Below are 26,635 nucleotides of genomic sequence, written 5' to 3'. Positions count from 1 at the left end.
CAGTGGGTAAAGGATCTGGCGTTGCTGTGAGCTGAAGGCTGCAGCACAGGCCACAGATGTAGCTTGGATCTGGCAATGCTGTGGCTGTGGCGTAGGCTGGCAGCTATAGCTCCAGTTCAGCCCCTAGCCTGGGAACTTCCATGTGCCACAGGTGTGGCCCTAAAAAGCAAAAAAAAAAAAAAAAAAAGATAATACAGGGAGTTCCCTGGTGGTATAGTGGTTAGGATTCAGTCCTTTCACTGCTATAGCCCAGGTTCAATCCCTGGCCTGGGAACTGAGGTCTTACATCAAGCCACTGAATATTGCAGCCAAAAAAAAAAAAAAAATTAGCACAGATACTTCCATACTTTGCCCCCAAGAGGTGGGGTCTGTTTCTCTATCCGCCTGCATCTGGGCTGAAGCTGTGACTGTTTGGACCAACAGTGGAACAGGGCAGAAGTGCCGCTGTGCTGGGTCCAGACCTCTCCTCCCTCTGGGAACTTAGCTGCCATACGGGGAGGGAGCCCAAGCAGCCACACGGAGGAGCCAGAAGGGCCCTGGCCACACCCTCCAGCTGAGCGCCAAGGCACCAGCCAGGACTTGCCAGCCCTGTGTCAAGGGTCTTGAGAGTGAGGCACCTGGAGGATGCTGCCTGCAGGAGACAAAGCCCTGTGCATATCACAAAAACTGCAGGAAATAAATGCCATTGTTTTAAACCACTAAATTTTGGGGCATTTATTACCTGGCATTAAATACCCTCAACTCAGGACATGTGGCGGCTGGGAAGGAGGACTTGGTGGCCCCCTACGGATAAGCACCTGACAACGGTTCGAGCCGGGGCCAGCACCGTGGCCAGGAGACGTCTGGGACAGGTTTGACAGCTGTTCCCAAGTGTCGCTTCCCGCTAAAGTCACAGCAACCCCCTTCCCACCCTCACCCCCACAGCAAACAGTCTGCAGTTTCCCCGGTGATGCGGCCAGGCTGGGGGGCCCCCCAGTCCAGCGGGGGGGGGGCTGCTGTCCAGGCAGCTTGCAGGACAGCTGTGCTCCCCGGAAAATGATGGCCCTGGTGACGGTAACTGGCAATATCCTTCCTTTGGGAAGTCAGCCTGACTTTTCAAATATAATAAACAGGGTTTGAGAATTTAATTTTTCTCCCAGGGTCACGATTTGTTCTGCTGTCAACGCATGATGGGGAAGAAAGCTCTCACCACGAAGGATCGGTCACCCAATTTCCATGTGATTGCTGCTCGCAGCCACTTTCCAACCAGGTCGGGTTCTTCTTTTAAAAAACCATGGCGCCCACTCAGGTCTTTGCACGTTTTCCCCAGAGCAGAGCTTGACCCCAAAAATGTCTCTGTGGAAACGAGAGAGCCTCATTCTTGCTTAGCTCACCTGTGTGACAGGGACACGGGGTTCTGGAGGACAGTGGTTCCCGTGCCTCTGGCCTTGACCACTGGGGCTCCCAGTCACGTTAGACCTTCGGACGACCACAAATAATGCCCAGTATAACACGTCCCAAATATTGCACTGGGCACGCTTAGATTCAAGATTTGTCGTTCGTTGGAGTTCCTGTTGTGGCTCAGTGGTAACAAACATGACTTGTATCCTTGAGGACTTGGGTTCGATCCCTGGTCTCGATCAGCAGGTTAAGGATCCGGTGTTGCCGTGAGCTGTGGTGTAGGTCACAGACACGGCTTGGAGCCTGAGTCGCTATGGCTGTGGCGGAGGCCAGCAGCTACAGCTGGGATTTGGCCCCTAGCCTGGAAACTTCCATATGCCATGGGGGCACCCTTAAAACACACACACACACACACACACACACACACACACACACACAAAATGATGAATGAAAGATCAAAAACTTAAATAAAATTCCTTTAGGAGTTCTTGTCGTGGCTCAGTGGTTAACGAATCCAACTAGGAACCATGAGGTTGTGGGTTCGATCCCTGGCCTTGCTCAGTGGGTTAAGGATCCGGCGTTGCCATGAGCTGTGGTGTAGGTTGCAGATGCGGCTCGGATCCCGCGTTGCTGTGGCTCTGATGTAGGCTGACGGCTACAGCTCCGATTGGACCCCTAGCCTGGGAACCTCCATGTGCCGTGGGTGTGGCCCAAGAAAAGACAAAAAAGGACAAAAAAAAAATTCCTTTAAAAGTTCAATATAGAATTACTCTATGACCCAGAAACTCAACCCCTAGGTATGGACCCCAAAGAATTGAAGAAACTCATGTTTGAACGAACACTTGTAGGAGTCCCCGCTGTGGCTCCGTGGCAGCGAACATGACCCGCATCTTTGAGGACCCAGGTTCAATCCCTGGCCTTGCTGAGCGGGTTAAGGATCCGGCGGGTTAAGGATCCAGCTGTGGTGTAGGTTGCAGATGCGGCTTGGATCTGGTGTTGCTGTGGCTGTGGTGTAGGCCGGCAGCTACAGCTCTGATTAGACCCCTAGCCTGGGAACCTCCACATGCCACAGGTGTGGCCCTAAAAAGACAAAACAAAACAAAACAAAAAACCAATAACTGGTACACAGAAGTTCACAGCAGGGTTACTCAAGAGAGCCCGGAAGTGGGAAACAACTCAACTGTCCATCACTTGATGCAGGGACAGAAATGTGGTCCATCCGTAAGAGGAGGGTTGCTCAGCCCCCGAGAGGAAGGAAACACCGACCCAGTCTGCAACGCGGACGACCCTTGACTGCGGGACCCTCAGTGGAAGAAGCCAGGCTCACGTCCGAATGAGCCCATGGGTGCAAAAGGTGCAGAACAGGTGGACAGAGCAGATCCCCCGACAGCCTCCGGAGGACAGCTCCCTGCCGACCCTGCGCTCTCAGCCTTCCAGCCTCCAGAACCGGAGATGTTACCTTGCTGTGGTTTAAGCCATGTGGTTTGTTTCAGCAGCCCCAGCAAACTCCTCCAGGCCCCCCTTGTCAGATTAACAAAATCTGAAGGTGTGGGAGCACCCAGCCAGCCAGGATTTGGGGCGAAGGGCACTCGGACTCTGTCAGGCGACTGTAAGAGGGTGCAGACTTTCCAGAAGGTCCCTGGTCCTTCTAACAAAAGTTGAGATGTGCAGCACCTGTGTCTCTGCCCCACGGTTGAGACTCTGTGCCCTGATCCTGGAGGATTCTGCATGGGGAAGCCTCTTAGACCCCAGCACAATGGGAACTGGGGGTGTCCGTGACCTGGGAAGCTCAGCTGGGCTGTGCACATGGCGCAGTGCAAGGAACGAGGCGCCCTCAACTGCAGACACCCGAGGGCACAAGATGGAAGAGGCGGGTGGCTGAAGAGCAAGCAGAGCAGAAGTCCACCTGGCTGGCTTGCTTGCTTTTTTTTTTTTTTTCCTTTTTTAGGGCTGCCCCTGAGGCATATGGAAGTTCCCAGGCTAGGGGTCCAATCGGAATGCAGCTGCCAGCCTACACCACAGCCACAGCAATGCCAGATTCCAGCTACATCTTCAAACTACACCACAGCTCATGGCAACGCCGGATCCTTTAACCGAGGATCAAACCCGTATCCTCGTGCACACTAGTCGGGTTCATTACTGCTGAGCCACAACGGGAGCTCTTTCTTTTTTTTTGGCCACACCCTCAGCACATGGAAGTTCCCGGGCCAGGGATCGAACCTGAGCCACAGCAGCGACCCAAGCCACTGCAGTGACAAGGCCAGATACTTAACTCGAGCCACAAGGGAACTCCACAAATACAAATCTTTGACCATAAGCATTTAAAGTAAGTCAACAGGAGTTCCCGCTGTGGCTCAGAGGAAATGAACCCGACTAGTATCTAAGAGAATTCTATCAGGTTCCATCCCCGGCCTCCCTCAATGGGTTAAGGATCCAGCATTGCCGTGAGCCGCGGTGTAGGTCACAGACACGGCTCAGATCCTGTGTTGCTGTGGCTGTGGTGTAGGCCAGCACCTGTAGCTCTGATTTGACTCCTAGCCTGGGAACTCCCATATGCAGCGAGTGTGGCCCTAAAAAGCAAAGACACAAATAAATAAATAAGTAAAGTCAACACGGAGACTAAATCGCAAGGCACAGCCCGTGTTCAAAAGAGGGGGTCCCACAGGCCTTGTCCTCCCACTGCCCCCCGGGGAGCCGCTGCAAGGCCCAGCTTTGACTCCAGATCATTCTCAATAACTGGCCAACACCAGTCAGAGTCCCAGGCTGGCTCACTCGTGTCCCCTCCCCCTCACTTAACTTTACGGTGAAACCGTGACGCAGGACGGCTTCTGTCCCCGCCTCTGTGTCTGTGGTTGGCTCTGAACTTGGAGCAAAGGAGAGGCCACAGCCCAGTCCTGACCTAGCCAGGCTCTGGGATGACGGGTATGGACCATGTTTCCAGCACCCACCCCCAAACCACCCTGGTCTGTGACATTCCCGGTAGGGACGGTCCCCTCAGCGAGGTGGACATCAACACTGACCAGTGGATGGTGCTGGCGGGGCAGTGAGCGTCCTGCCAGCCCTGCTCTCCCGTGATGGCAAGCACAGTGGTTCACAGGACCCGGCATTTCGGTGGCTGACAGGTCCACCCACAAGCGGGGTACTGCCACCCTCTGCCAGGCTCTGCGAGCCAGCTGCTGCTCCCCCGAGCACCTTGCTCTGGGTTTACAGAGACATGGAGCATCGGGAGGCAGTTCCGACGGAATGCAGAGGGAGAGCCGCGTGTCTCCGCTTCCAGAACGTTTAAAACAGGTGAAGTCACCGCTGCAGGAAGCTCTCTGCGGCCACCCTGGGCGGAGGAGGGGGTGCCTGGGGCCTGGGGACCTGGGGCTGGTAACGCTGAGTGCCGGTGACCTTCTGCCAGCTCAGCACTCAGCAGGGCACCTTTAGTCTGCGGCTTATTCTTCAATTACATGCTTTACCCTCACGGACTCCGAAGTCCCTAAAGTCCCTGGGAAAGAGGTGAGGCTCAGAATGGCTGCTCCCCCTGCACAACTCAGCACTCACCTCCCCCCGCCCCCGGGAAAATGCCCCTCCCTTGGGCCTTCATGTCCCCTTGGCCAGATGGGCTCCCACATGGCCCTGAGGACACGGCTTGTGGCCTGACTCAGGGCCGGGAAACAGGTGCGGCTGCCAGGCCTGCAGCTGAGTCACCAGCCCGGGCTCGCCCCCTCCTCCAGGCTGAGCCACCAGCTGGGAGGATCACCCCAGGGCACAGGTGGATTCTGGACACCCAATGAGGAGCTGAGCCTCTGACTGGGACTGACTCAACACTGATTCAACACTGCCCTGGGAAGCTCCTCTGGGTGGGCCGACCATGGGGTGGGGGGAAGAAGAGAAGCGGGGGAGAAGAGAGAAGGGGAAGGGGAGGGAACTAGGGGAGTGGGAGGACCTAGTTGGGGGTGGGGAGGCTCAGATGTGGGAGGGGGAGTGGGAAGGGAGACGCCGAGGTGGGAGGAGACAGGGGAGGGCAGGAGTGGGAGGCTCAGGGGGGAGGGGGAGGGAGGAGTGGGAAGGGGAGGGTGGGGGGGAGGCTCAGAGGGGGAGGGGAGAGGGAGGAGTGGGAAGGGGAGGGGCTGGGGTGGGAGGAGGAGACTTGCTGGCACAGAGCCCAGGGCAGTGGGGAGGGGGCTGGGGGGCGGCTGGAGGAAAGAGGCTGGGGATGAGCTTAGGGACAGGAGGGCTGTGCTTGGGCAGGAGGGGCAGGGGGCAGGCAGGACGGCTCCAGCCAAAGAGCCCAGGACTTGTCAGAAGACCGAAGCTGGACCGTCCGGAACACCGTGCCCCACTCCGCTCACCCCAAGCTGAGCTGGCATAGGAGCTGCGCCAGGGGCCGCGGAGAGGTGCGGGGTTGTGGACCTGGTGAGAGGCCCCAATGGGCCCCAAGACGCCGGCAGAGTGGGCACAGCTGATCAGTGGCAGACGGGGCGCCCTTGAAAGCTGCAGCCTCCTCCCGCAGCGACCCAGGCTCGTCCCCACCCCAGCTCCCAGCTTTCGGAGCTGAGCCAGCAGCCGTGGAGGGCTCATCTGGATGCCAGGGTGTGGGCACCTGGAAGCCGTTCCCACACTGGGAGGGGTGGCCGTGCCTCGACGGGAAGTGTGCGTGGGATAGAGCCACCCCGCTGTAAACACGTGCCCTGTGATCCCGAGAAATCTTCCCTCTCGCCCAAACTCTGGACGAAATGCAGCCGCCATCCAGCGTCCCCTGAGAGCCCCTGAAAAGCCCGCGGCCGCCCACACCGCTTTCCCGGGCGGTCTCGGCACAGGGTCGCCTGGGGAAAGACGCTGCTCTGCTCACGCTTAGGCTTATTTCAAACCTTACGAAAACGTGCAACCATGAAAGGGCCGCCTCGGGACCCTGTCTGGGGCAGAGCCTGCTGGTGGCCAGGAACAGCATCCCGTCTCCTTCCTCCAGCTTCAGAACCCCGGTTTCAGGGGGCGCCAGCAGCACACATGATGACAGAGGCCGCTGGCAGCCTCCAGGACTCCGGCCAGCGAGACCTTCCGAGTGGGAGGAGGGGTCTCCGATCCCCAAGGACTGGCATTAGGGGGATCCTCTCACCCCAAGTCCCCAAAGCTGTCAACCCCTTTTCTCCCTTCTCACTCACCCGTCACACCCTTGTTAAACCCACCCCTTCATTCCTACGGGCAAAGTAAGCAAATCGCAGGTATCGCAACTCCTCTAACAAAGTCGTATTTCGAGTGTGTGACGAATCCATACACTCAAAAGGCCACTCACAGACTTAGATCAACCTCCACTTTGGCCAGATCCTTAGCAAGCTACGTTTCTTTCTTCCTGCACCTGTGGTGTGTGGAAGCTCCTGGGCTGGGGATGGAACCCACAGCAGAGCAGTGACTTGAGCCACAGCAGTGACCATGCCAGGTCCTTAACCCCCTGAGCCACCAGGGAACTCTAGCAAACTACTATTTTTAGGGAGCGTCGGGGATTTTTGGTGACGGTTGCATTACTAGAATGAAGTTGGGTGGGGCTGGGGTCAGCAGCTAGAACCATGGAAGGGGAAGCGACATTTGCAGGATCAAATGAAACCGCATTTAGATGGTCAGACATGCCCTCATTTCTTCGGTAGTGATGAGAACATGCTGTTCCTTTGTCACCTTCTCGGCTAAGACTCCTCTTTTGATGAGCCGTCTTGCCAGTGCTAGCTCCTTCCCAGCGCAGGAGGACTGCATCCTTTGTAGTCATTAATTTATTCATCAAAAATGGGTTGACCGTTTTGTGTGAGATCCTGTCTTAGGAAGGAGTCATTCCAACCGCATAGAAACCCCCCCCCGCCCCAACGTGTGGCTTAAAGAGAAGAGAAATGTATTTCTCTCTGTTAAGAACGAGCCCGGAGGTCAGCAGCCCAGGCACCCAGGCTCCTTTGGTCTGACTGTTGTCCAAAGTCATCACCGCATGGTCCAAAATGGTTGCTCAGCTCCAGCCCTCACACCCACATTCTGGGCAGCAGGAAGGAGGGAGGGAAAAGGACCAAAAGGGGGGGGTCACCCCTTTCACCTGGAATGTGCGGAGCCCCCCCACCTGGTCAGTCCTGAGTACCTGTCAGCTCCCGCACCCTGAACACGCGTATCTCCTTCTCACCGTAATGAAGCGGGTATTTGTAGGATTGTTTTTGTGAATTCGGGTCTCCACTGGACTGTGATCTCTAGGAGGACGTCGATGTCTGCTGTGGAGCCCCCACTGTGGTCCTGGGGCCGGGGAAGCAGCCTCTCTCCCTGGGGGGAGGGGTGGCTTAGCCCCAGTGTGGGACCACAGCCAAGGTTTTTCTCCGGACCCTCGCTCTTCTTCCCCAGGCTGGTTTTGGCAGTGGACAGGGCTTCTAAGGGAAGATGGGCCAGCTCACGCTGCAGGGTAAAATTATGCTTTCTGCTTGATTTCCATTACTCTAATGGTGACCCATTTTGTCTGCCTCACACTGGGCTGTCTTCAAGATGACAAGTTGACAGTGTCCCACTGGCTCATTGCTTGAGTGCACAGAGCCCATTATACGGCTGGCCGTGGGTCCCAGCACAGCCTGTGCCAGGAAGCAGGCGCCTGTCATCCGGGGGCGCCATCCCCCTTTGTCAGAAGGCGTCTTCTGGCCCCGGGAGTCAGAGCAATCCCCCCTCCCCACTGCCCTGCTTGGTCTGCAGCCCTGCCCGCCTCACTCTTCCTGGCCAGCGTCCGCGGCCACACCCAGCCTTTGCACAGAATCCCCTCACCAGACTGGGCGAGAAGCAGCAAGTGAGTGGTGTCAGGGCGATAGACCGCGTCATCTTAGAGGACATATACTTGTTCAGCACGCCTGTCTAATTATTCGATGCAGCTTCGCCACGTAGATTCATAATACATGTAAAAACCGCTTGTGTTTTTTCCCTGAGACATATAGAGACGGTGGTCAGAGGGTAGCTTTTGGTTTGGTTTGGTTTGGTTTGGTTTGGTTTTGGCCACGCCCATGGCAATATCCCGGGCCAGAGATTGAACCTGCACCACAGCAGCCACCCGAGCCACAGGAGTGACAACGCCAGGTCCTTAACCCACTGCGCCACCAGGGGACTCCCAGGGGTTTGGTTTTTTGAAATGTTCTTGTTCTATCCCTCAGCCCCCTCGCTGCCCCCTGCTGCACCTGGGCCCAAGCACGCATTAGGGTTCTGCCTCCAGGAAGGTGTGGGGGCTCCAAACCAGCAGGATAAACAATCAGGTGGCCCCACCTAAGAGCGTCACCACCAGGGGTGGACGTGGGTCTCGCTTGTCGGCAGGGCCACCTTCTCCCACTTAGAGACCTAAACACTGGCCCCAGGGTTGGGGCGTTCTGGACCCAGGGACTTGGATTTAGAACTTCTGCTTCTTCGGACAGACGAAGAGCCTTCTTGACAAAGTGAACTGAGAGCAGAACTGCGCTCAATAAGCTCTCATCCATGGCAAGAGGCGCCCATCATGGGAGGCAGGAGAGGGCTCAGTGTTCACGGCCAAACGTCTGATGTGCCAGGACGCATTCATTCTCAGAAGGGACGTGAGAGTGGCAGCGCGACTCGCCTGCTAAACCTGCCACTGTCATGGGTGGTACCATTTGTCAGGTAGCCAAGGATACCTGTGGCCCGGCCCCTGCCCACTCCTCACACCGTCCACAGGAAAGGGTGTCCTTTTACCACTTCTCTGGTCCCGGGAAGCCACCTCTGCTCTCCAGCATCTCGGCTTGCCATCTGCCCTCCCCGGTAGGAATGCCGCTTCTGGGTTGACCGTGGGCTTCAGACCTCAGCCCATGACTCCTACTCAGGGCCCTTGCGCCTTGCTCCTCTCCCACCCCAGGAAGCCAAAATAGGAGTGACCAGAAGTCACACTATGCCCTTGAGAACACACCCCATCTTCCTCTGTCACCCCTCATCTCAGCCGGGAGTCTGTCCCTGAGACCCCACACCAAGCCAGGCATCCCCGCTGGCACCCCGCCTCGCCCTCCAGTAAACCAGGGTGAGCGCCTGGCTCCCCAGGTGAGGGCTTTGCTCCTTCCTAACCAGCCGGCTGGCCTCGGCCGGAGTCCTTAGGCCCCCTGGGGTCCCCCCCATCCCTGCGGAAGCAGATGGCTCTGCCCCAGGGTGGCCGGAGCTGTCAGTACTGGGGTTCGCAGGACTAAAGGTAGGCTCCACATAGTGTGTCATTATCGTCATCATTTCTCCTGAATCCTGTTCTCTCCAGGGCTCTCGATCACATCCATCAACTGAACGTTCGGCTTGCCGGTGCGGAGACGGCAGCAGCCTCCTGGTAACCGGCTCCTGCCACGGACGGGCGCCTTCAAGCAGGGGCCACCTCCGTCCGCCACTGCTGAGGACTTCAGGGGCCAGCAGTGTTCAGCTCTGAGGAGGAGCTCAAGCACGTTTTCTCCTGATGGCCTCCCCCTTCTTCAGAAACCTGAGGTGCCACACCTGTGTGTCCCCTGCTGTCTGTGCTTAAGGAAGGCACAGACTGGGCCAGGCCCAGGCTAAGGAGTACTTGGGCCAAGGAGGGATTTTGCTGTTGTTGTTGTTTTGTCACCTGCCACAGGATAGCCTGTCCCTGCCACTCTGCTACCTGCCCACCTACCCCCTGGCCACCTCTGGGAGCCAGGGCTGGTCTCAGTCTGGATGCCCCAGGCTCTCAAGGGCTCAACCACTACCTGTTCCAAAGAGCTTTGTGTCCTGACCCTGGGGGCCATGACACCAGCGGCCGCAGGGACCCCTTCCCACCCAGCAGCCAACCAGCCAGGCAGCCAACCAGCCTCAAGACCTGACGGCCTAACCCATAGCTGCTTTGCCCCTTTTAGGAAAACAGGACAGGGGGCCGGGCACCGAGGGCCACTGGGCACTGAGCCAAGGAAGCTGGGGGGCGCTTCAGCTTCCTGCCCCTCCTCCCCCCATGGATGGGTCCCCAGGCTGAATCCGGAATCCAGCCGCTCAACGTCGTGCAGGACGGGGAGTTCGCGCGGCGCCCTCACCCCGGGTGCCCAGGGTCTCGCACTGCGCCCAGCTTGGACCGGGGTCTCTGGCTGCAGGGGACGCTGTGCCAGGGTGAGGGCCTCGCTTCCCCGGGCGGCGGTAACAGGCACAGGGCTCTCCATTTACTGCGGCGGGGGCTCTCCGCCGTCCTCGCCCCCCACCGCGCGGCCCTCCCGCAGGAGCTCCGAGGGCCCCTGGGGAACCGACTCCCTCCCGCCCGCGAGGGCGCGGGAGGCGGGAACCGTGACGCGGCGGAGGGGATGCGCCGCATAAATAGCGGCGGCGGCGGCCCGGGCGCTGACACGTCGAAGGAGCCCGGCTGCCGCGCTTCCCTCTCTGTGTCCCCGAGGCCACGCCATGCGGTGAGCGCCCTCCAGCCCTGCCCGACCCAACCGGACCCGCGTCCCCGCCGACAGCCCAGGACCCGCTGGCACCCGGGGACCCCCTGGCATCTCAGACCCGCCGACCCCCGGGGCCCGCCGACACCCCAGGACCCACCGACACTCCGGGACCCGCCGTCGCTCAAGGTACCGGCCCCCGGAGGCCCCAGAGACAGGCGGACGCCTCCGACTCCGCCTTCGCCGCGTTCCCACCTCCTGAGCGCCTGCCGGCGGGAGGACCTTCCCCTGGGCCGCCGCGGCGCCTCTGCCCCTGGTCCCCTGCCCCGGTCTCGGTCCTTCGCACCCTGGCTCCTGGCCGCCGCTCCCGCACCCTCAGGGGCCGGGGTCCGAGCCTCCGCTCGACGTGCGCGGGCGCCCCGCTCCCTGGGGACGGAGGCAGGTCTCCCCGCGCCGCGCCCACTGCCCACCTTCCCTTGCAGATGCCCAGAGGCTGCGCCCTCCTGCTGGCCTCCCTACTCCTCGCTGCGGCCCTTTCAGCCACCCTGGGGCTCGGGTCACCGGTAAGTGCAGGGTGGGACAAACGTACCCCAAGCAGGGTCCCCTTCTTGGCAAAGGAGAGCAAGCCATCAGAACCAGACTCCGGCGAGGGGCGTGCTTGCGCCAGGAACAGAAACAGCCATCAGTTCTGATCCTGGGCCGGGGTGCTGAAGTCTGGGGGCGTGAGAGGGTCCCCGCCACCTGGGGCTGAGCATGGAGGGCCCAGGTGCTGAGAGCAAACCGAGGGGCTGGCCAGAGGCCTGAGATTTCCCCGGGGAGGCTCCCTCAGGGCTTCCTGGCAAGACACCTCTCCCAGTACAAAAAGTGGCTATGGGACACTAAAATCTGGACAGGGCTGAACTTGAGGTGAGTGCCTGGGAGGAGCGAGAAGCACAAGTCATTTCATTCAGTTCAATAGAGCATCAGTTACACCCAGCGCAGCTGGTGTTATCAACTCCTGTCTTCAGCATCTCTTAAAAGCCTCACTTAAAAGGCACTGTGAGTCTACATGGTCCATGAAGGAATTATTCGATAACGCACGTAATCCTATTTTCATGTCAAATATAGCTGATTTGGGTGCAGATTTGAAATCGTGCCCTTGCAAAAGCACAAGCCGGAGTCTGACTCCTGTATTATACCTGGAAAGTCTGGGTGAATTTCATGTAATGTTCACTCTTGCTTTAATACTCTGCATCTCTTGGCTTATTAGATGAAAGAGTTGCTGGAGTGTATTTGTAATTTAAGCCCTGTGGTTTTTTAAAATATATAATAACTTCACAGGCTGCCATGGTGGCTTATACAAGCAGAAGCAGCCTTGGGGGCTTCTTGGCACCGATGCTGTCTGTACCCTTGCCATCTGACCCCGCCCCCCTTTCTCCTGTTTCAGGTGAAGGAAAAGAGAGGCTGGACTCTGAACAGCGCTGGCTACCTTCTTGGGCCACGTAAGTGACGGCGGTGGTGCTCGGCCCCTCCAGGTCGAGCCTGCCTTCTGGTGCTGGCTTGTGCTAATCCCGCTCTTTCGGAAACAGGAGGTAGCCGGTCACATTCTATACATTAATATTCAGTTAAAGGGAAACGGGATTTGCCCCAAGACTCTGAGGCAGGATGCTTTCTCCGTGGGTTAACTTAGTCCCTGAAAAGCGGCCCCGGGATGGACCAAACCGCATCCACCTCCCTTTCCCCCATTTGCGGCAGACGGGCTTCTTCCCAGGGGTCTGACCCCTTCTGCCCCCTCCTCCAGCCCTGGGGCACCTGGCCTTCTTCTGAACCCTCACCCACCCTGCTGCCTGCGGCTGGGTGGACCCTCAGCGCCCTCGCCTTCTTCTCTGCTCCCTTCCCTTCTTCCTCCCTTCCTCAGCCCCGCCAGTCTTGGCATCTTTGACCCAGGTGCTGTTCCTTCTGGAAGCCTCGCCTTCCTCTGGCTCTCCTGCCCTGCACCCCGATGGGTTCCCAGCCTCAGATATTGCTCAGGCTTCCCCAGGAAGGCAGACATTCCTCGGGGCTCTGTTCTGGGTCCTCTCCCGGATCCCTCTGTATTTCCCTAAACGCTCCCATCTGCTCTTTGGGCTCACGGAGCACCCAAGTCAACAGACCTCAAACCCCACCTCCACCTTTTCTTAGTCTAAGCCCTGGATGGGAATTCCCAGGTGACCTGAAGAGGCCAAAAACATGCCTGCCCCCAAACTAAATGGAGACGGCTCTCTTCCTGCTCCAAATCTGTCCCTGTAGCCATCCTGGGGGTGACTCATGCTCAGTATCTTGTCGTCTGGACTCGGTGTGAGTGATTTGATTACATTCATGATGCAGAGAATCGGCGAGGCTGGGTCTTCAGAGACCCCCCCACCCAGTTTGATGGCTGCATTTGCAGACAAGCCCTTCAAGCCATAAGAGGGCGTAGGAGGCGGCAGGACATGGGAAATTGGGGTGCACAGGTGCATCAGTCCTGCTAAAGGGGACGCTCTGGCCACTGCAGGCTATGTCTGCTGATGCCGCCTGCCTCACTCTCTGCTCCTTTCGTGTCCTCTGTCTGCAGTGACACTTTCAGATTTTAATTGTCCTGAAGGGGAGGGGACTTTTCACTTCCCATCCAACCTGGTACCTACCCATGGCTTGCAAACCTTTTTAAAAAAATCCTCCTCCATTTATTATGTTCCTGTTTTCCCAGAGGAAAGGAGACAAACAACATATGGCTCTCACCCGGTCCTCCCAGAGTAACTGGGCGGCGTGGTCCCCACTTACCCACCACGGGAGCTGCTTTTAGTTCTTAATTCCAGAGTTTAAGTTCAGACTGGTCCCTTACTACAAATGGTTGTTTTATTGAATCACCTGGAGGGTCCTTGAGGGCAGTGCCTTGAGAAACACAGGCACAGAAGTGACAAAGCCTAGATGGGGCCCTGGTCTCAGAGCAAAAGCAGCAGCCGGTCCCCAAGTGGTCGTGTCACTGCGAGCGGAGTGGCCTTGCCTGGCCGAGGGTAGGACAGCTTCAAAGGGTACACGTTTTTCCCGACCTCTTTGCAGCCCTGAGTTCTTTTGCTCAGAAAGCGCCTGGTCTCTGGGTGCTGCTGGCCCCTGGAGAGGAGGAGCCCTTCAACAGCCATGCTTTTCCGTGTTCCACTGGAATACCTAACGTGCATGTATCAGGAAGATTTCGAACCCGGAGTTAGAAAACAAACCACTTTTCACTCTCAATCGGGATCAGCAGAAGCCGTACATTTAGAGGGTTTGTGCAGTCCCCACAGCTGCGCACTGTGCTCTGGGCCTCCTCTACCAGCGTAGAAAGCGGCAACGCAAGGGATGTGTTTGTGGCCTTTGGAAGCGCTGGCTTACTCATCATTCCCTCCCAGTTAGAGCCAAGAACTCTGGCCTCTGGAGAACGACTTAGTTTTGTCCAGGCTTGGGGGTGACCAGTCCTCCCGGCCAGGGAGACAGACACGGGAAGCCCCCTCTCCTTTATCCCAGGAGCCCCTTCTCTTCAGGCTGGGACATGTGTCCTCACTCTTGCCAATCCTTCCTTTCTTTTTCTTTTTTGTGGCCGAGTCCGGGGCATGTGGAAGTTCTGGGGCCAGGAATTGAACCCACAACACTGCAGTGACCCGAGCCACAGCAGTGACAATGCTAGATCCTTAACCTTCTGAGCCACCAGGGAACTCCTCCAATAGCTTCTTAAGGGATCCCTCTGCTTGCAATCATGATGCCCCCACTTTTCACTCCTCCCAACACAGGGGCGCATGCACACACACACACACACACACACACACACACACACACACTCTCCCTCTCTAAACCTACCTGCTTCCCTTCCTCCCTCCTCCTCCTCCTCTGTTTCTCTGGCTCCAGTCCATCTCCCACACAGCAGCCGGAGTGGCCGGAAATAAAAATCCGATTACATCACAACTGCAGATCCTTTGGTGGCCCCCCTGTTTTCAGGGATGTAGGACCCCAGCCCCTGTTCTCCGTCTGGGAGACACCCAGCCGGCCCTCCAGGGACCCCCACTCAGTGCTCCCCCTCCCTACATCAGGCCCACGCTCCCGGGACAGTGCCCTGTGCAGGCCACCGGCTGCCCCCTCTTGACGAGCGGCTCCCCTCCTGCTCTGTGGGGCCGCAGCTGCTGGGCAGGAGCTGAGCTTCCCTCAAGTCCACAGAGAATGGCCTTCCCTCTTCTGCGGTATCCCTACAGTCTGGCTGTGTTGCCTGTTGGCTGCAAGCAGCCCTGGGTCCCTCGGGATGGGCAGGGTCTCACCGCAGAGGCCACACTCAGGTGCCATCCCTCTGGTGTGCACACAGATGCCATCGACAACCACAGATCATTCCACGACAAGTATGGCCTTGCTGGCAAGCGGGAACTCGAACCCGAAGACGAAGCCAGGCCGGGTGAGGACTTTAATCCCAGGGCACACAGGGTGGTGGGGGGACCAGGGCCACCTCGATCCACAACTGCGGCCTACGCTTGGCCTGGCCACATCCATTGGCCACCAGCAACAGAAGCAGCAAAGCCAGGGGTGAGCTCCCGGGGCAGCCACGGCCGGCTCAGGGCCTCGGCTGCGCTGAGCCAGGCTCTGGGATGGAGGGAGGGACGGCCGGCTGGTGCCCGCAGGTGTCCAGGTCTAAGACGGGAATCCCTTCTGGTTCCCAGGAGGCTTTGACCGGCTGCAGTCAGAGGACAAAGCCATACGCACGATAATGGAGTTTCTGGCTTTCTTGCATCTCAAAGGTACGTGCCACACGGCCCATTAAACATCCCACCTCTTAGGAGCCTGGGCACCTAACAGGTCTGGCGGCGACACTCCACAGACTCCTCCTGGGGACTGGCTGTCACCCCTCTACACACCTGCAATCGCGCTGCTGGGGGGCTGTTCTAAGGCATAGGGAGTGGAACCAGCTGCAAAAGTGGCTGGGATGGCGCTGTCCCCACGCTGTCCCCAGAAAGGATCGCCCGGGGGAGAGGGCCTTGGGCTTCCATTCACTCTGCTGGACCCACATTTCTTGACCCAGTAACAAGTGCTATACCTTTCAGAGCCGTAGCTGCTACTCCCAGGCAGCTCTCCGTAGACCGACCTCCTTAAACCGTGCCCTGCAGGCCAGCGATGCCAGCCGCCAGCCATCAGCATGTTCCAGATGGCTCTTCCAGCGCCTGGCGGGGCAGGCAGGCCGCATTTACACCACAGCTCTCCACCCTGGGGTCTGGTCTCTTCCACACGTACTTCAGCGAGGAGGCCTCCCTGGGGCCACTTGAACCCCAGCATTTCTGTGTTTTGATTGTTGTAAGGCAGAACTCCTTTCATTAGAGTACATCAAATTTTTTTTTTTGTCTTTTGTCTTTTTAGGGCCGCTCCCGTGGCATATGGAAGTTCCCAGGGTAGGGGTCAAATTGGAGCTGCAGCTACCGGCCACAGCCACAGCAACGCGGGATCCGAGCCACATCTGCGACCAACACCACAGCTCAAGGCAACGCCAGATCCTTAACCCACTGAGCGGGGCCAGGGATCGAACCCTCGTCCTCATGGATACTAGTTGGGTTCGTTGACCACTGAGCCACGACAGGAACTCCGAGACATGGATTTTTATAGCCCAAACAGGAAGGACACATTTAAAAAGTCTGACAGTTTCACACGCACCCTAAGTAGGAGCATTAGATCATTAAACGGTGAGAATGTGAAAGGCGCCTCCCTCTGGACTTGATACTGTGAGACTCTCAGAGGAGGTGCCCTAAGTGTGGCCCTTCCCTCCGCAGAGGCGGGGGCCCTGGGGCGCCTGCCCGGCCTCCCCTCGGCAGCATCCTCAGAAGACGCGGGACAGTCCTGAGGTGGCTCCGGCATCTTCGTCTCGGCGTTGTCGAGCTCCGAGACGGTGACGGTCTCACGCCAGCGAAGGCAGCGTAACCACCCCTGTCGTCCCTGCCCAGTGCTGTGTTGCTGTGGTGTCAGATCTTCTTCCTTTGGGAGTAGGTTTGAGCCGCAAAATAAAAACTGCAGCTGCTTGCGTTATCATTTCTTCCACGTGCCCGTCTCCTCGCCACTGCCACCAACGCGTTTTCCAGAGATAATGCTTGATGATAATGAGGTGCACAGAGGAGAGTTGAAGCCCACATTCTACCATCCAGAGCGTCCTCAGACACATGCTCTTGTCACTTGTGTGCAGGGGACATAAAGTTATCTTACTGTTAAGCTGACTCTAGTTACAAAGCTAAGTCTGTTTTTGAGCCAAACCGCAAAGCAGCGAGAACCCCTGGCTTCATGGAGCTGATATTTTAGCAAAATGGAAACAAAACAGCCTAAGAAACCCGAAACATGAGCAATGAGGGACGTACTTGGTCTTGGGGAAGGTGAGGGGTGCTAAGGAGACACAGCGGCCGCCTAGGGGCCGTGGGGGAGGCCTAGCAGGCACAGCAGTGAGGTCGGTGTGGCTGGATCAGGACGTAATGATCACAGAAAGGGAAACCACTTTATACATCAGGACACGCACTCAGTTAACGCTGCACCAAAGGCAGCCCGTGGGGACAGCAGTGGCGGGATGGGGCCATCTCTGGAGCAGAAATAAAAAGCTCGTACAGAAGGGCCAAGAAGAAAACGGGTGAGGAGGAGAAGCCAGGCGTGGAGGTGACGACGGCCCGGGGCGCCCCGGCGGGCGGAGGAGAGCAGATCAGGGCCGGGAGCGGGCGGCAGCTCTCCATCATCCCCCCAAGCAGTGCCTCGCCCCGGGGCCACAGGGATGGCACAGGCCACCGTCGTCTCTTCTCACGCCCGCAGGGGATGGCAGTAGACAGCCACGGGTCAGAATCGCCACCTAAAGACCCACGTCCAGGAAGAAGTAGGCGCTGTGGTTGGTCACCCAAGCCCTGCTGGTGGGGCCCAGCCTGGCCCCCGTGACTCTTGCAGAAGCTCCCCCTCCTCTGCAGGCCCACGTGCAGAGCCGGGCGGCCCAGCGCCAGCTCAGGAACACCGGTCCTTCTTCCCTCCCTTCACCTGCCCTGTCTCCTCTCTCAACTTTCTTCAGTTCGCTCAGATGTGGGTGGGCCCAGGACACCTGGCAGCCTTGTTAGAACTCAGGTCACCACCCTCTGCCCAGGGTGTCTGACCAACAAGTGCCCTCATCTACTAGCTCCAGCTTACAGTCTGCAGCCTGGCCTGCCTGGTCTCCTTCTGGCCTTGTCCCCTTCTCTCTGGTGGCCGTAGACACGCCTGTCCCCACCCCAGCCTGCTCTACTAGCCTTCCTGTCCCCTAAGCTCCAGACCACCACCAGCTGGAGCCTCTGGCCCAGCCTCGCTCACCTAAAACCTTTGCACGTGTCCCTGCAGATGCCAGTAAACTCCTACACATCCCACAGGATCCCACTTTGCGATGGCCTTCCCCAGGGCACCCTTCCTGCTCAGGCTCCCTCGGCAGGGTTGTGTGCAATGCCCAAAGGGAGTGCTGGCCACTCTAATGCTGTTTGCTGCTTGCTCTCCCCACCACGCTGTCACTCCTCAAGGAACAGACTGTGCTCAGTGGATCAGAGATTGGACAGGGCCAGTCTTGGGTTTCCAGCATGCCCCGACACGCGGTAGAGCCTTTTAACGGATGCTTCGGGAGCAGGGGTGGGAATGGCCGAGGCAGCCCAGGCTCAGTGCAGGTGAGTGGGCTCCAGAAGCAGGCCCTGTAACCTTACCCCCCTCGGCCCCCCACCTGGCCAAGCTGTTCCTCCTTCTAGGAATAAATGGAGCAGGAGAGGTGGTGGCCGCTAGAGGTGAGGGACAAGGAGTGGCTGTGGTGCCCTTTGCAGTGGCGGAGGCGACCATTTCAGAGGAATGTGATCGAAGACCACTTCCTGGGAGAACACAGTTGGCGCTGGCTCCAGTCATACCAGATGAGTCAGCTGCCAACCATGGCAGAATTTTCAAGGCCATTGGCCACTGAAGGAAGTGAAGAATTTACAGGGCAAATGAGCAAGACCAGCCTCGGGAGTTCCCATTGTGGCTCAGCGGTTAACGAATCCGACTAGGAACCATGAGGTTGCGGGTTTGATCCCTGGCATTATTCAGTGGGTTGAGGATCCGGCAGCTGTAGCTCCAATTCGACCCCTAGCCTGGGAACCTCCACACGCCGCGGGTGCAGCCCCAAAACAGACAAAAAAAAAAAAAAAAAAAAAAAAAAAAAAAGAAAGAAAGAAAAGACCAGCCTCAACATCCTACTGCTACAATCCAAGGGGAAGACAGAGCCCACCCCCCACCAGCCAGAGCCACGCCGCCCGTCCTCACTCAGTTCGGGAGACACAGTGGAGGGGGCTGCAGAAGAGGGGTTTGCTCTCAGGAGGTTTCGTGAAGATGGGGGAGGCTATGATGTTTAAGAGGAGAGGGAGAGGTACCAGAGGGAGAGGTACCAGGGCGCTGAGAAATCCTAGGGCAGAGACGTAAAACCTAGAAAGATGGAAAGAATCAGAACTGATTAATTTCTAGCATACAACTCAAGACTTTTGTTTATTTTATTTTATTTATTTTTGTCTTTTTAGGGCCACACCTGCACCATATGGAGGTTCCCAGTCTAGGGGGTCAAATCGGAGCTGCTGCTGCCTGTCTACACTAAAGCCACAGCAACGCCATGTCCAGCTGCCTCTGCGACCTACACTACATCTCATGGCAACGCCGGATCCTTAACCCACTGAGCAGGCCAGGGATCGAACCTGTGTCCTCACAGAAACTACGTTGGGTCTTTAACCGGCAAGGCCAGGGATTGAACCTGTATCCTCATGCATACTAGTCAATTTGTTTCCCTTGAGCCATGGTGGGAACTCCAACTTTTGTTTTTAATACATTGCAAAAAAAAGAGAGAGAGATTCTAGTGGTCCTTTTTTTTGCGGGGGGAGGGGGCACGCCAATGGCATGTGGAAGTTCCCAGGCCAGGGATGGAACCTGCACCACAGCAGCGACAATGCTCGACCCTTAACCCATTGGTCACAAGGGAACTCCCTCTAGGAGCCCATGTTAAAGTTTAGATTTTACCCACGGTAGAAACTCTAGAAAGCAGCAAGCTGACCATCTCTGATCTAACTTAAAAGAAAATGTTTGCTGACTTCTGCTTTCAGGAAGATGGAATCAGTGTACTTTTCTCTTCTGCTCTTGTTAGTACAACTAAAAGCCCTGGACATTGTCTATAAAACCAGCACGAGGAGACTGAGAGTGTCAAGAGGAGGGCAGACCAGCCAGGGAGTTCAGGACCAAGAGTGACACAGTGGGGGCCCTGGGTTTTCTTCTTGTCATCAACAAAGTAATGACAGTAATTCTGCCGTCTGACACACAGGCTTAACACACATTCCGTTTGAGAATGAGCATGAAAAGACAAGCGGGGGCCAGGAGGAAATATTTGCAAACCACATATCCCACCAAGGACTGCTCTCTAAACATGCGGAGGACTTTCAAAACTCAACAAAAACAAAAAGTCCAGTTAAAACTGGGCAAAGTACATGAACGGCTATCTCAGTGATGAGGTGACAGAGACGGAAAAAGAAGACTCACACGGAGTCTTCAACACAGTCATTAGGTGCACATCAAACCACAATGAGGCATCACTAAACACCCATCAGAACGGCCGAAATAAAACCTAGTACCAACACCAGATGCTGGCAAGGATGCAGAGAAAGCGGCTCCCTCACACATCGCTGGTGAGAAAGTAAAATGGTAGAGCCGTTCCAGAAACAGCTTGGCGGTTTCTTTAAAAATCAAACATGCAACTACCATCCAACCAAGCAATTGCGCTCCTGAGTATTTATCCCAAATGAAAACTTACCTTTACAGCAGAATTGCTCACAAATGTTCATAGCAGATTTATTCATAATAGTGCCAACCTGGAAGCAGCCCAGATGCTCTTCAATGGGTTAAACTAGGGTTATTCACACCACGTACCTACTACTCAGCAATAAAATTAGCGGGTTTTTAAGACACACAACAACCTGGGTGACTCTCCGGAGAATTCTTCGGAGTGAAAACAAATCCTACGATGTTGCATACTATATGACCCCATTTATACAGCACTCTTGAAATGACAAAAGTATAGAAATGGAGAGGAGTTCAGTGCTACCCAACACACAAGGAAGAAGTTATTCCAGTTCTCCGTCAGGAGTCAGAAGCAGAGGAAATACCTCCTAACTCATTGCGTGAGGGCAACACCACCCTAACGCCAAGGTCAGATAAGGACCCTACATGAAAACTACAGACCAATCTCTCTTTCTCTGGTTTGTTTGTTTGTTTATTTATGGCTTTTTAGGGTTGCACCTGCAGCATATGGAGGTTCCCAGGCTAGGGGTCTAATCAGAGCTGCAGCTGCCTACACCACAGCTCATGGCAATGCCAAATACTTAACCCACTGAGTGAGGCCAGGGATCGAACCCACATCCTCATGGATCCCATTTGGGTTCGTTAACTGCTGAGCCACGACAGGAACTCCCAAACCATTATCTCTTATGAACAGAAATGTAAAAATCGTCAACCATATATTAGCAAATCAAATTCAAAGATGTATAAAAAGAATTACACACCATGACCAAGTGGAATTTAACCAAGTATGCACGTCTGGTTCAACATTCAAAAGTCAATTAACATAACCCATCACATCATCAAGCTAAAGAAGGAAAATCATGATTATATCAGTAGATGCAGAAAAAGCATGTGACAAAACCTAGCACCCACAGATGATAAAAGAGCTTCACAAAGTAGGACTAGAAGGGAGCTTCCTCAACTTGATAAAGGACATCTGCCAAAACCCCTGTGGCTAACATCATACTTTTTTTCTTTTCTTTGCTTTTTAGGGCCGCACCTGAGGCATATGGCGGTTCCCAGGCTAGGGGTCAAATCGGAGCTACAGCTGCCAGCCTACACCACAGCCACAGCCACAGGAACTTGGGATCCAAGCTGCATCTGCAACCTACCCCACAGCTCAAGGCAACACCAGATCCTTAACCCACTGAGAGAGGCCAGGGATCAAACCCGAAACCTCACGATTCCTAGTCAGATTTGTTTCCGCCGCGCCATGGCGGGAACTCCCAGCTAACATCATACTTCATGGTGAGAAACTACAAACGTTTCCATTGAGATCAGGAACAAGGCAAGGATGTCCTCTCTCACCACCGACTCTCAACTCGGCACTGGGTGTTCTAGCTAAGGCAACAAGACGAGGAAGTCAGAAATATACAGCTTGGGAAGGAAGAAATAAAACTTTCTTTGGTCACAGATGACATAGGTGTCTATGTAAAAAAATCTGAGAATCAGCCAAAAACTCCTGAAAGTAAAAAGCAGTTATTGCAAGTTTACATGATATAATGTTAATGTATAAAATTCAGTCACTTTCTTCTCCAACATTAAGGAACAAGTGGAATATGAAATAAAAACACAATGCCATTTATGTTAGCACCCCCAAAATAAAATACTTAGGTATAAATCTGACAAAATATATATAGGATCTATACGAGGAGAACTACAAACTCTGATGAAAGAAATTGAAGAACTAAATAACTGAAGAGATGTGTTCCATGTTCCTGGAGAAGAACACAGTCTTTCCAAGATGTCAGTTCTTCCCAAATTGATCTATAGAATCGACGCAGTCCTGATCCAAATCTCAGCAAGTTATTTTGTAAAATGTCAAAAAACTGATTTTTCTGTCGTGACTCAGCAGTTATCGAACCCGACTAGGATCCATGAGGATGCAGGTTCGATCCCCGGCCTCGCTCGGTGGGTTAAAGACCTGGCATTGCCGTGAGCTGTGGTGTCGGTCGCAGACATGGTTTGGATCTGGTGTGGCTGAGGCTGTGGTGTAGGCTGGCAGCTGTAGCTCCAATTTGACCCCACACCTGGGAACCTGGGTGTGGCCATAAAAAGAAAGCAAAAACAAAAACAAAAAACACTTGATTTCTTAAGTTATGTGGAGAGGAGGCAAAAGACCCAGAGCGGCCAACACATCGAAGGAGACGAGCACGGAGGACTGACGCTCCCGAGTTCAAGACCTACCATGAAGTTACGAGCATCAAGAACGTTCGGCGTTGGGAGGAAAAATGAACAAACGGGTCAGTGAAACGGCATAGAGGGTCCAGAAACATACCACATAAATACAGTCAACGGATCTTTGGCAAAGGAGCAAAGGCAACCCAACAGAGAGAAGACAGGCTTTGCAGCAAATTGTGCCAAACACCTGGCATCCACATGCGGAAAAAATGAATCTAGATGCGGATCTTATATTCTTCACAAAAGTTAACTCAAAGTGGATTGCAGACACAACTGTAAAATGCAAAACTATAAAACTCCTGGAAGATAACAGAAAAATCTAGATGACCTTGAGTATGGCAATGACTTTTTAGATACAATAGAAAAATTGTGATGTCGAAAAGAAATAATTGGTGAGCTGAATTTTGTTAAAATTAAAATCTTGTGCTCTGCAAAAGCCACTGTTGAGAATGAGAAGATAAGCCACAGACTGGGAGAAAATATTTGCAAAAGATGTATCTGATTAAGGACTATTAATCCAACATATAAAAAAGACTCCTAAAACTCAAGAGTGAGAAAATGGGAGTCCCCGCCGTGGCAAAGCAGAAACAATCCGATTAGGAGCCATTAGGTTGAGGGTTCAATCCCTGGCCTCGCTCAGGATCTGGTGTGAGCTGTGGTGTAGATCACAGATGTGGCTCGGATCCTGGTTGCTGTGGCTGTGGTGTAGGCTGGCAGCTGTGGCTCCAACTGAACCCCTAGCCTGGGAACCTCCATATCTCACAGGTGTGGCCCGAAAAAGACAAAAAAAGAAAAAAAAAGAAAAGACAAGACACAGGTGGCAAATAAGCACATGAAAAGCTACTTCACATTTTTGTTGTTAGGGAACTGCAAATTAAAACAGCAATAAGATATGGTCACACATCTATCAAAATGGCCAAAATCCAAAACAATGACACATCCCATGCCTGCTTCTGCCCACCTGCACCCTTGACCTTCATAAAGCGATTCCGCCTGCAGAGGGAGCTGTGATTTCCCCTCCAGCTGTCCCTATCTTTTCCTCAAACTGCCCTTCTCTTCGATTCTCTAACTTCTCCCAACGTTGTCATCTGGGATGAAACTTCAACCTTCAATCCCTTCAACAAGTATTTTAACTTACTTCTTACAACAGTCTGTCTATAGTGGTTTTAAGCTGCACCCACACCTCAGAGCCAAGATGGGATTACGAGTAGGCTTCTGCTCATATTTTGCAGTCAATAGAAGGACCTCTCTTAAGGACGGTTTGCTTGCTGCCGTGTTCTCTGTATTGTGTACAAGCTTGTGATTAACTGACAAGAAAGAAAATTTTCAGCATGTGTGACATAAACGTACATTTGGTCTCTGCCCCTGGCACAGAGCTCCTACATTCCCTGGAGTTTCCATAGTGACCGGAGTGCCTTCTGTTCTAGCGAAGTGTCTCTTGGTGGGCTCCTGGATATCTTAGAATGGGGGCTGGTCTAACCTGTTGGTTAGAAAGACCAAACCACCATTAGAAGCTTGGAACTTCCCCCCATTCCCCACCCTCCGGAGAAGGGAGAGGAGCTGGAGAATGAGTTCGTGATTGGGCATGCCTCCATGATGAGGCCCCCGTTAAAATCCCTAAATTACAGAGTTTGGAGAACTTCCAGGTTGGTGAGCACATCCATGTGCCAGGAAGGCGGTGCACTCCAGCTCCAGGGGACAGCAACTCCTGTGCTCAGGATCCTTCCGGACCTCGCCCCAAGTACCTTTTCATGTGCCATTTATATCCGTTATAATACACTAGTAATTAAGTAAAGTGTCCCCTAAGTTCTGTGAGTGGTTACAGCAAATCACCCTACCTGAGGAGGGGTCATGGGAACTTCGGTAACGTGAGACCCACTAGTTGTGACTGGTGTCTGCCGGGGACAGCCTGTGGGACTGAGACCTTAAACCCGGGGAATCTGACACTAACACTGGGGAGTTAGTGTCAGAACTGAGTTAATTATAGGACTTCTGAGAGCTGGAGAATTGGTTGGTGTTGGGGGGAAAAAAACCCCAAACAGCACAGAACTTGGTGTCAGAAGTGTGAGTAGAGAAATAGTTTTCTTTTCGCATGTGTCATTTTTTTAAAATGAGTTCTTCTCAGAGGCGTGAAAAGACAAGGTTTAAGCCAAACCGCATTTCTGGAAAAACCAAAACCAAAAACCCACCAGATAATCTAATTTTAATCACAAAGGTAGCTCATGTCACAGAGGGTAGAAAGACAAGGTGGTTAAAATTGCACACCCTCACCCAGAAATAAGAACATACTGTTTTAATATTCATATGGTTTTAAAATGGCATTAGTTCTCCATCAGAAACAGAAAGATGTTGTTTGTGCTTTGTCGTCATCCCACGTAGCTGTTAACTCCGGCGTTACAGTGGCTTTATACACAACTCTCCTTTGGCTTCTACCTCTCACTCTTGAATTTTCTACAAGTTTTACTGACTCAATCAATTCTCTCCATTGAGAAACCCTGCAGGGAGGGGTCAGGCCTAACTTCCAGGCTTCAGCTCAGTGTCCCTGGCCACAGCCAGAGTATCCTCAGGCAGCAGCAAAGGTCCCTCAGCCCTCAGCGTCCAAGTTCCTGGCGGACTCCTCTGCCGTGTTGGGGTCATTGCCCTAAGGACGGCTGCTCACCTCCCTTGCTGGTCTGGGATGCCTCTGGGCTCTGCAGGGGGCTTGGCCTACCTGCAGCTCTTTGTCCCCGGGTACTGCTGGGGGACGTTGTTCCCTCCCACCCCCCATGCCTGCACCCTGCCGGTTCTGGGCACTTCAGATGTGCCTGGTGCAAACTGAGATGCAATGGAAGTGTAAAATACACGCTGGATTTCACATGCAAAGGATGTAAGGGAGTTCTAATCATGGCGCAGTGGTTAACGAATCCAACCAGGAACCATGAGGTTGCGGGTTCTATCCCTGGCCTTGCTCAGTGGGTTAAGGATCCGGTGTTGCCGTGAGTGTGGTGTAGGTTGCAGACGTGGCTTGGATCCCGAGTTGCTGTGGCTCTGGCGTGGGCCGGCGGCTACAGCTCCAATTCGACCCTTAGTCTGGGAACCTCCATATGCCGCGAGAGCGGCCCAAGAAAAGGCAAAAAGATTAAAAAAAAAAAAAAAAAAAAAAAAAAAAAAAAAAAAAGAAAAGAAAGAAAGAAAGGGAGTTCCCGTCGTGGCGCAATGGTTAACAAATCCGACTAGGAACCATGAGGTTTCGGGTTCGGTCCCTGCCCTTGCTGTGAGCTGTGGTGTAGTTTGCAGATGCGGCTCGGATCCTGCGTTGCTGTGGCTCTGGCGTAGGCCGGTGGCTACAGCTCCGATTCAACCCCTAGCCTGGGAACCTCCATATGCCGCGGGAGCGGCCCAAGAAATGGCAAAAAGACAAAAAAAAAAAAAAAAAAAAAAAAAAAAAAAAAAGAAAGAAAGAAAAGAAAAAGAATGTGAAATATCTCAATCATTTTAATTTTGATTATATGTTGAAATGATTGTGTTTTGGATATATTGGGTTAAATAAAATAGTATTAAACTAATTTTACCTGTTCCTTTTCACTTTATAAAATGTAGCTACTAGAAATTTTTAAGTGATTTATGTGGCTGACAGATATTGCAATTGGCAGCACTGCCAAGAGGGACACAAGCAGAAGGACAGCCCACCTGGGAGGAATCACGAGGCGCCCCCCGCTTCCAAGGGGGTGGGGGGTGCTCCTCCAGTAACGTGCCTCCCTGCTCTGCCCCTAGATGCTGATGGGGACCAAAAGCACACTGAGCAGTAGGGAGCACAGCTGGCCGAGAACTCTGCAGTCCCACTATACCTGTCTACACCTCCGGCTTTCCACCACAGGACTGGATCCCAAAGGGTCACAAAGGGGTTGGAATGAGAGGAATTAAGT

The 26,635-nt window shown here is 54.5% G+C and overlaps 1 protein-coding gene across 1 annotated transcript; it reads left to right on the top strand.

Moving 5' to 3' along the window:
* On the top strand, positions 10,687-16,741 carry GAL (galanin and GMAP prepropeptide). The gene is given in 6 exon segments (NM_214234.1): positions 10,687-10,913; positions 11,207-11,287; positions 12,151-12,205; positions 15,049-15,135; positions 15,398-15,475; positions 16,496-16,741. Coding segments are annotated over 5 exon segments (372 nt in total). The 5' UTR covers positions 10,687-10,913; the 3' UTR covers positions 16,567-16,741.

Source organism: Sus scrofa, chromosome 2 (genome assembly GCF_000003025.6).
Source record: "Sus scrofa isolate TJ Tabasco breed Duroc chromosome 2, Sscrofa11.1, whole genome shotgun sequence".
Taxonomy (NCBI): Eukaryota; Metazoa; Chordata; class Mammalia; order Artiodactyla; family Suidae; genus Sus; species Sus scrofa.
Note: the sequence above shows the minus strand (reverse complement) of the source record. Positions and strands in the feature narration are given on the sequence as shown.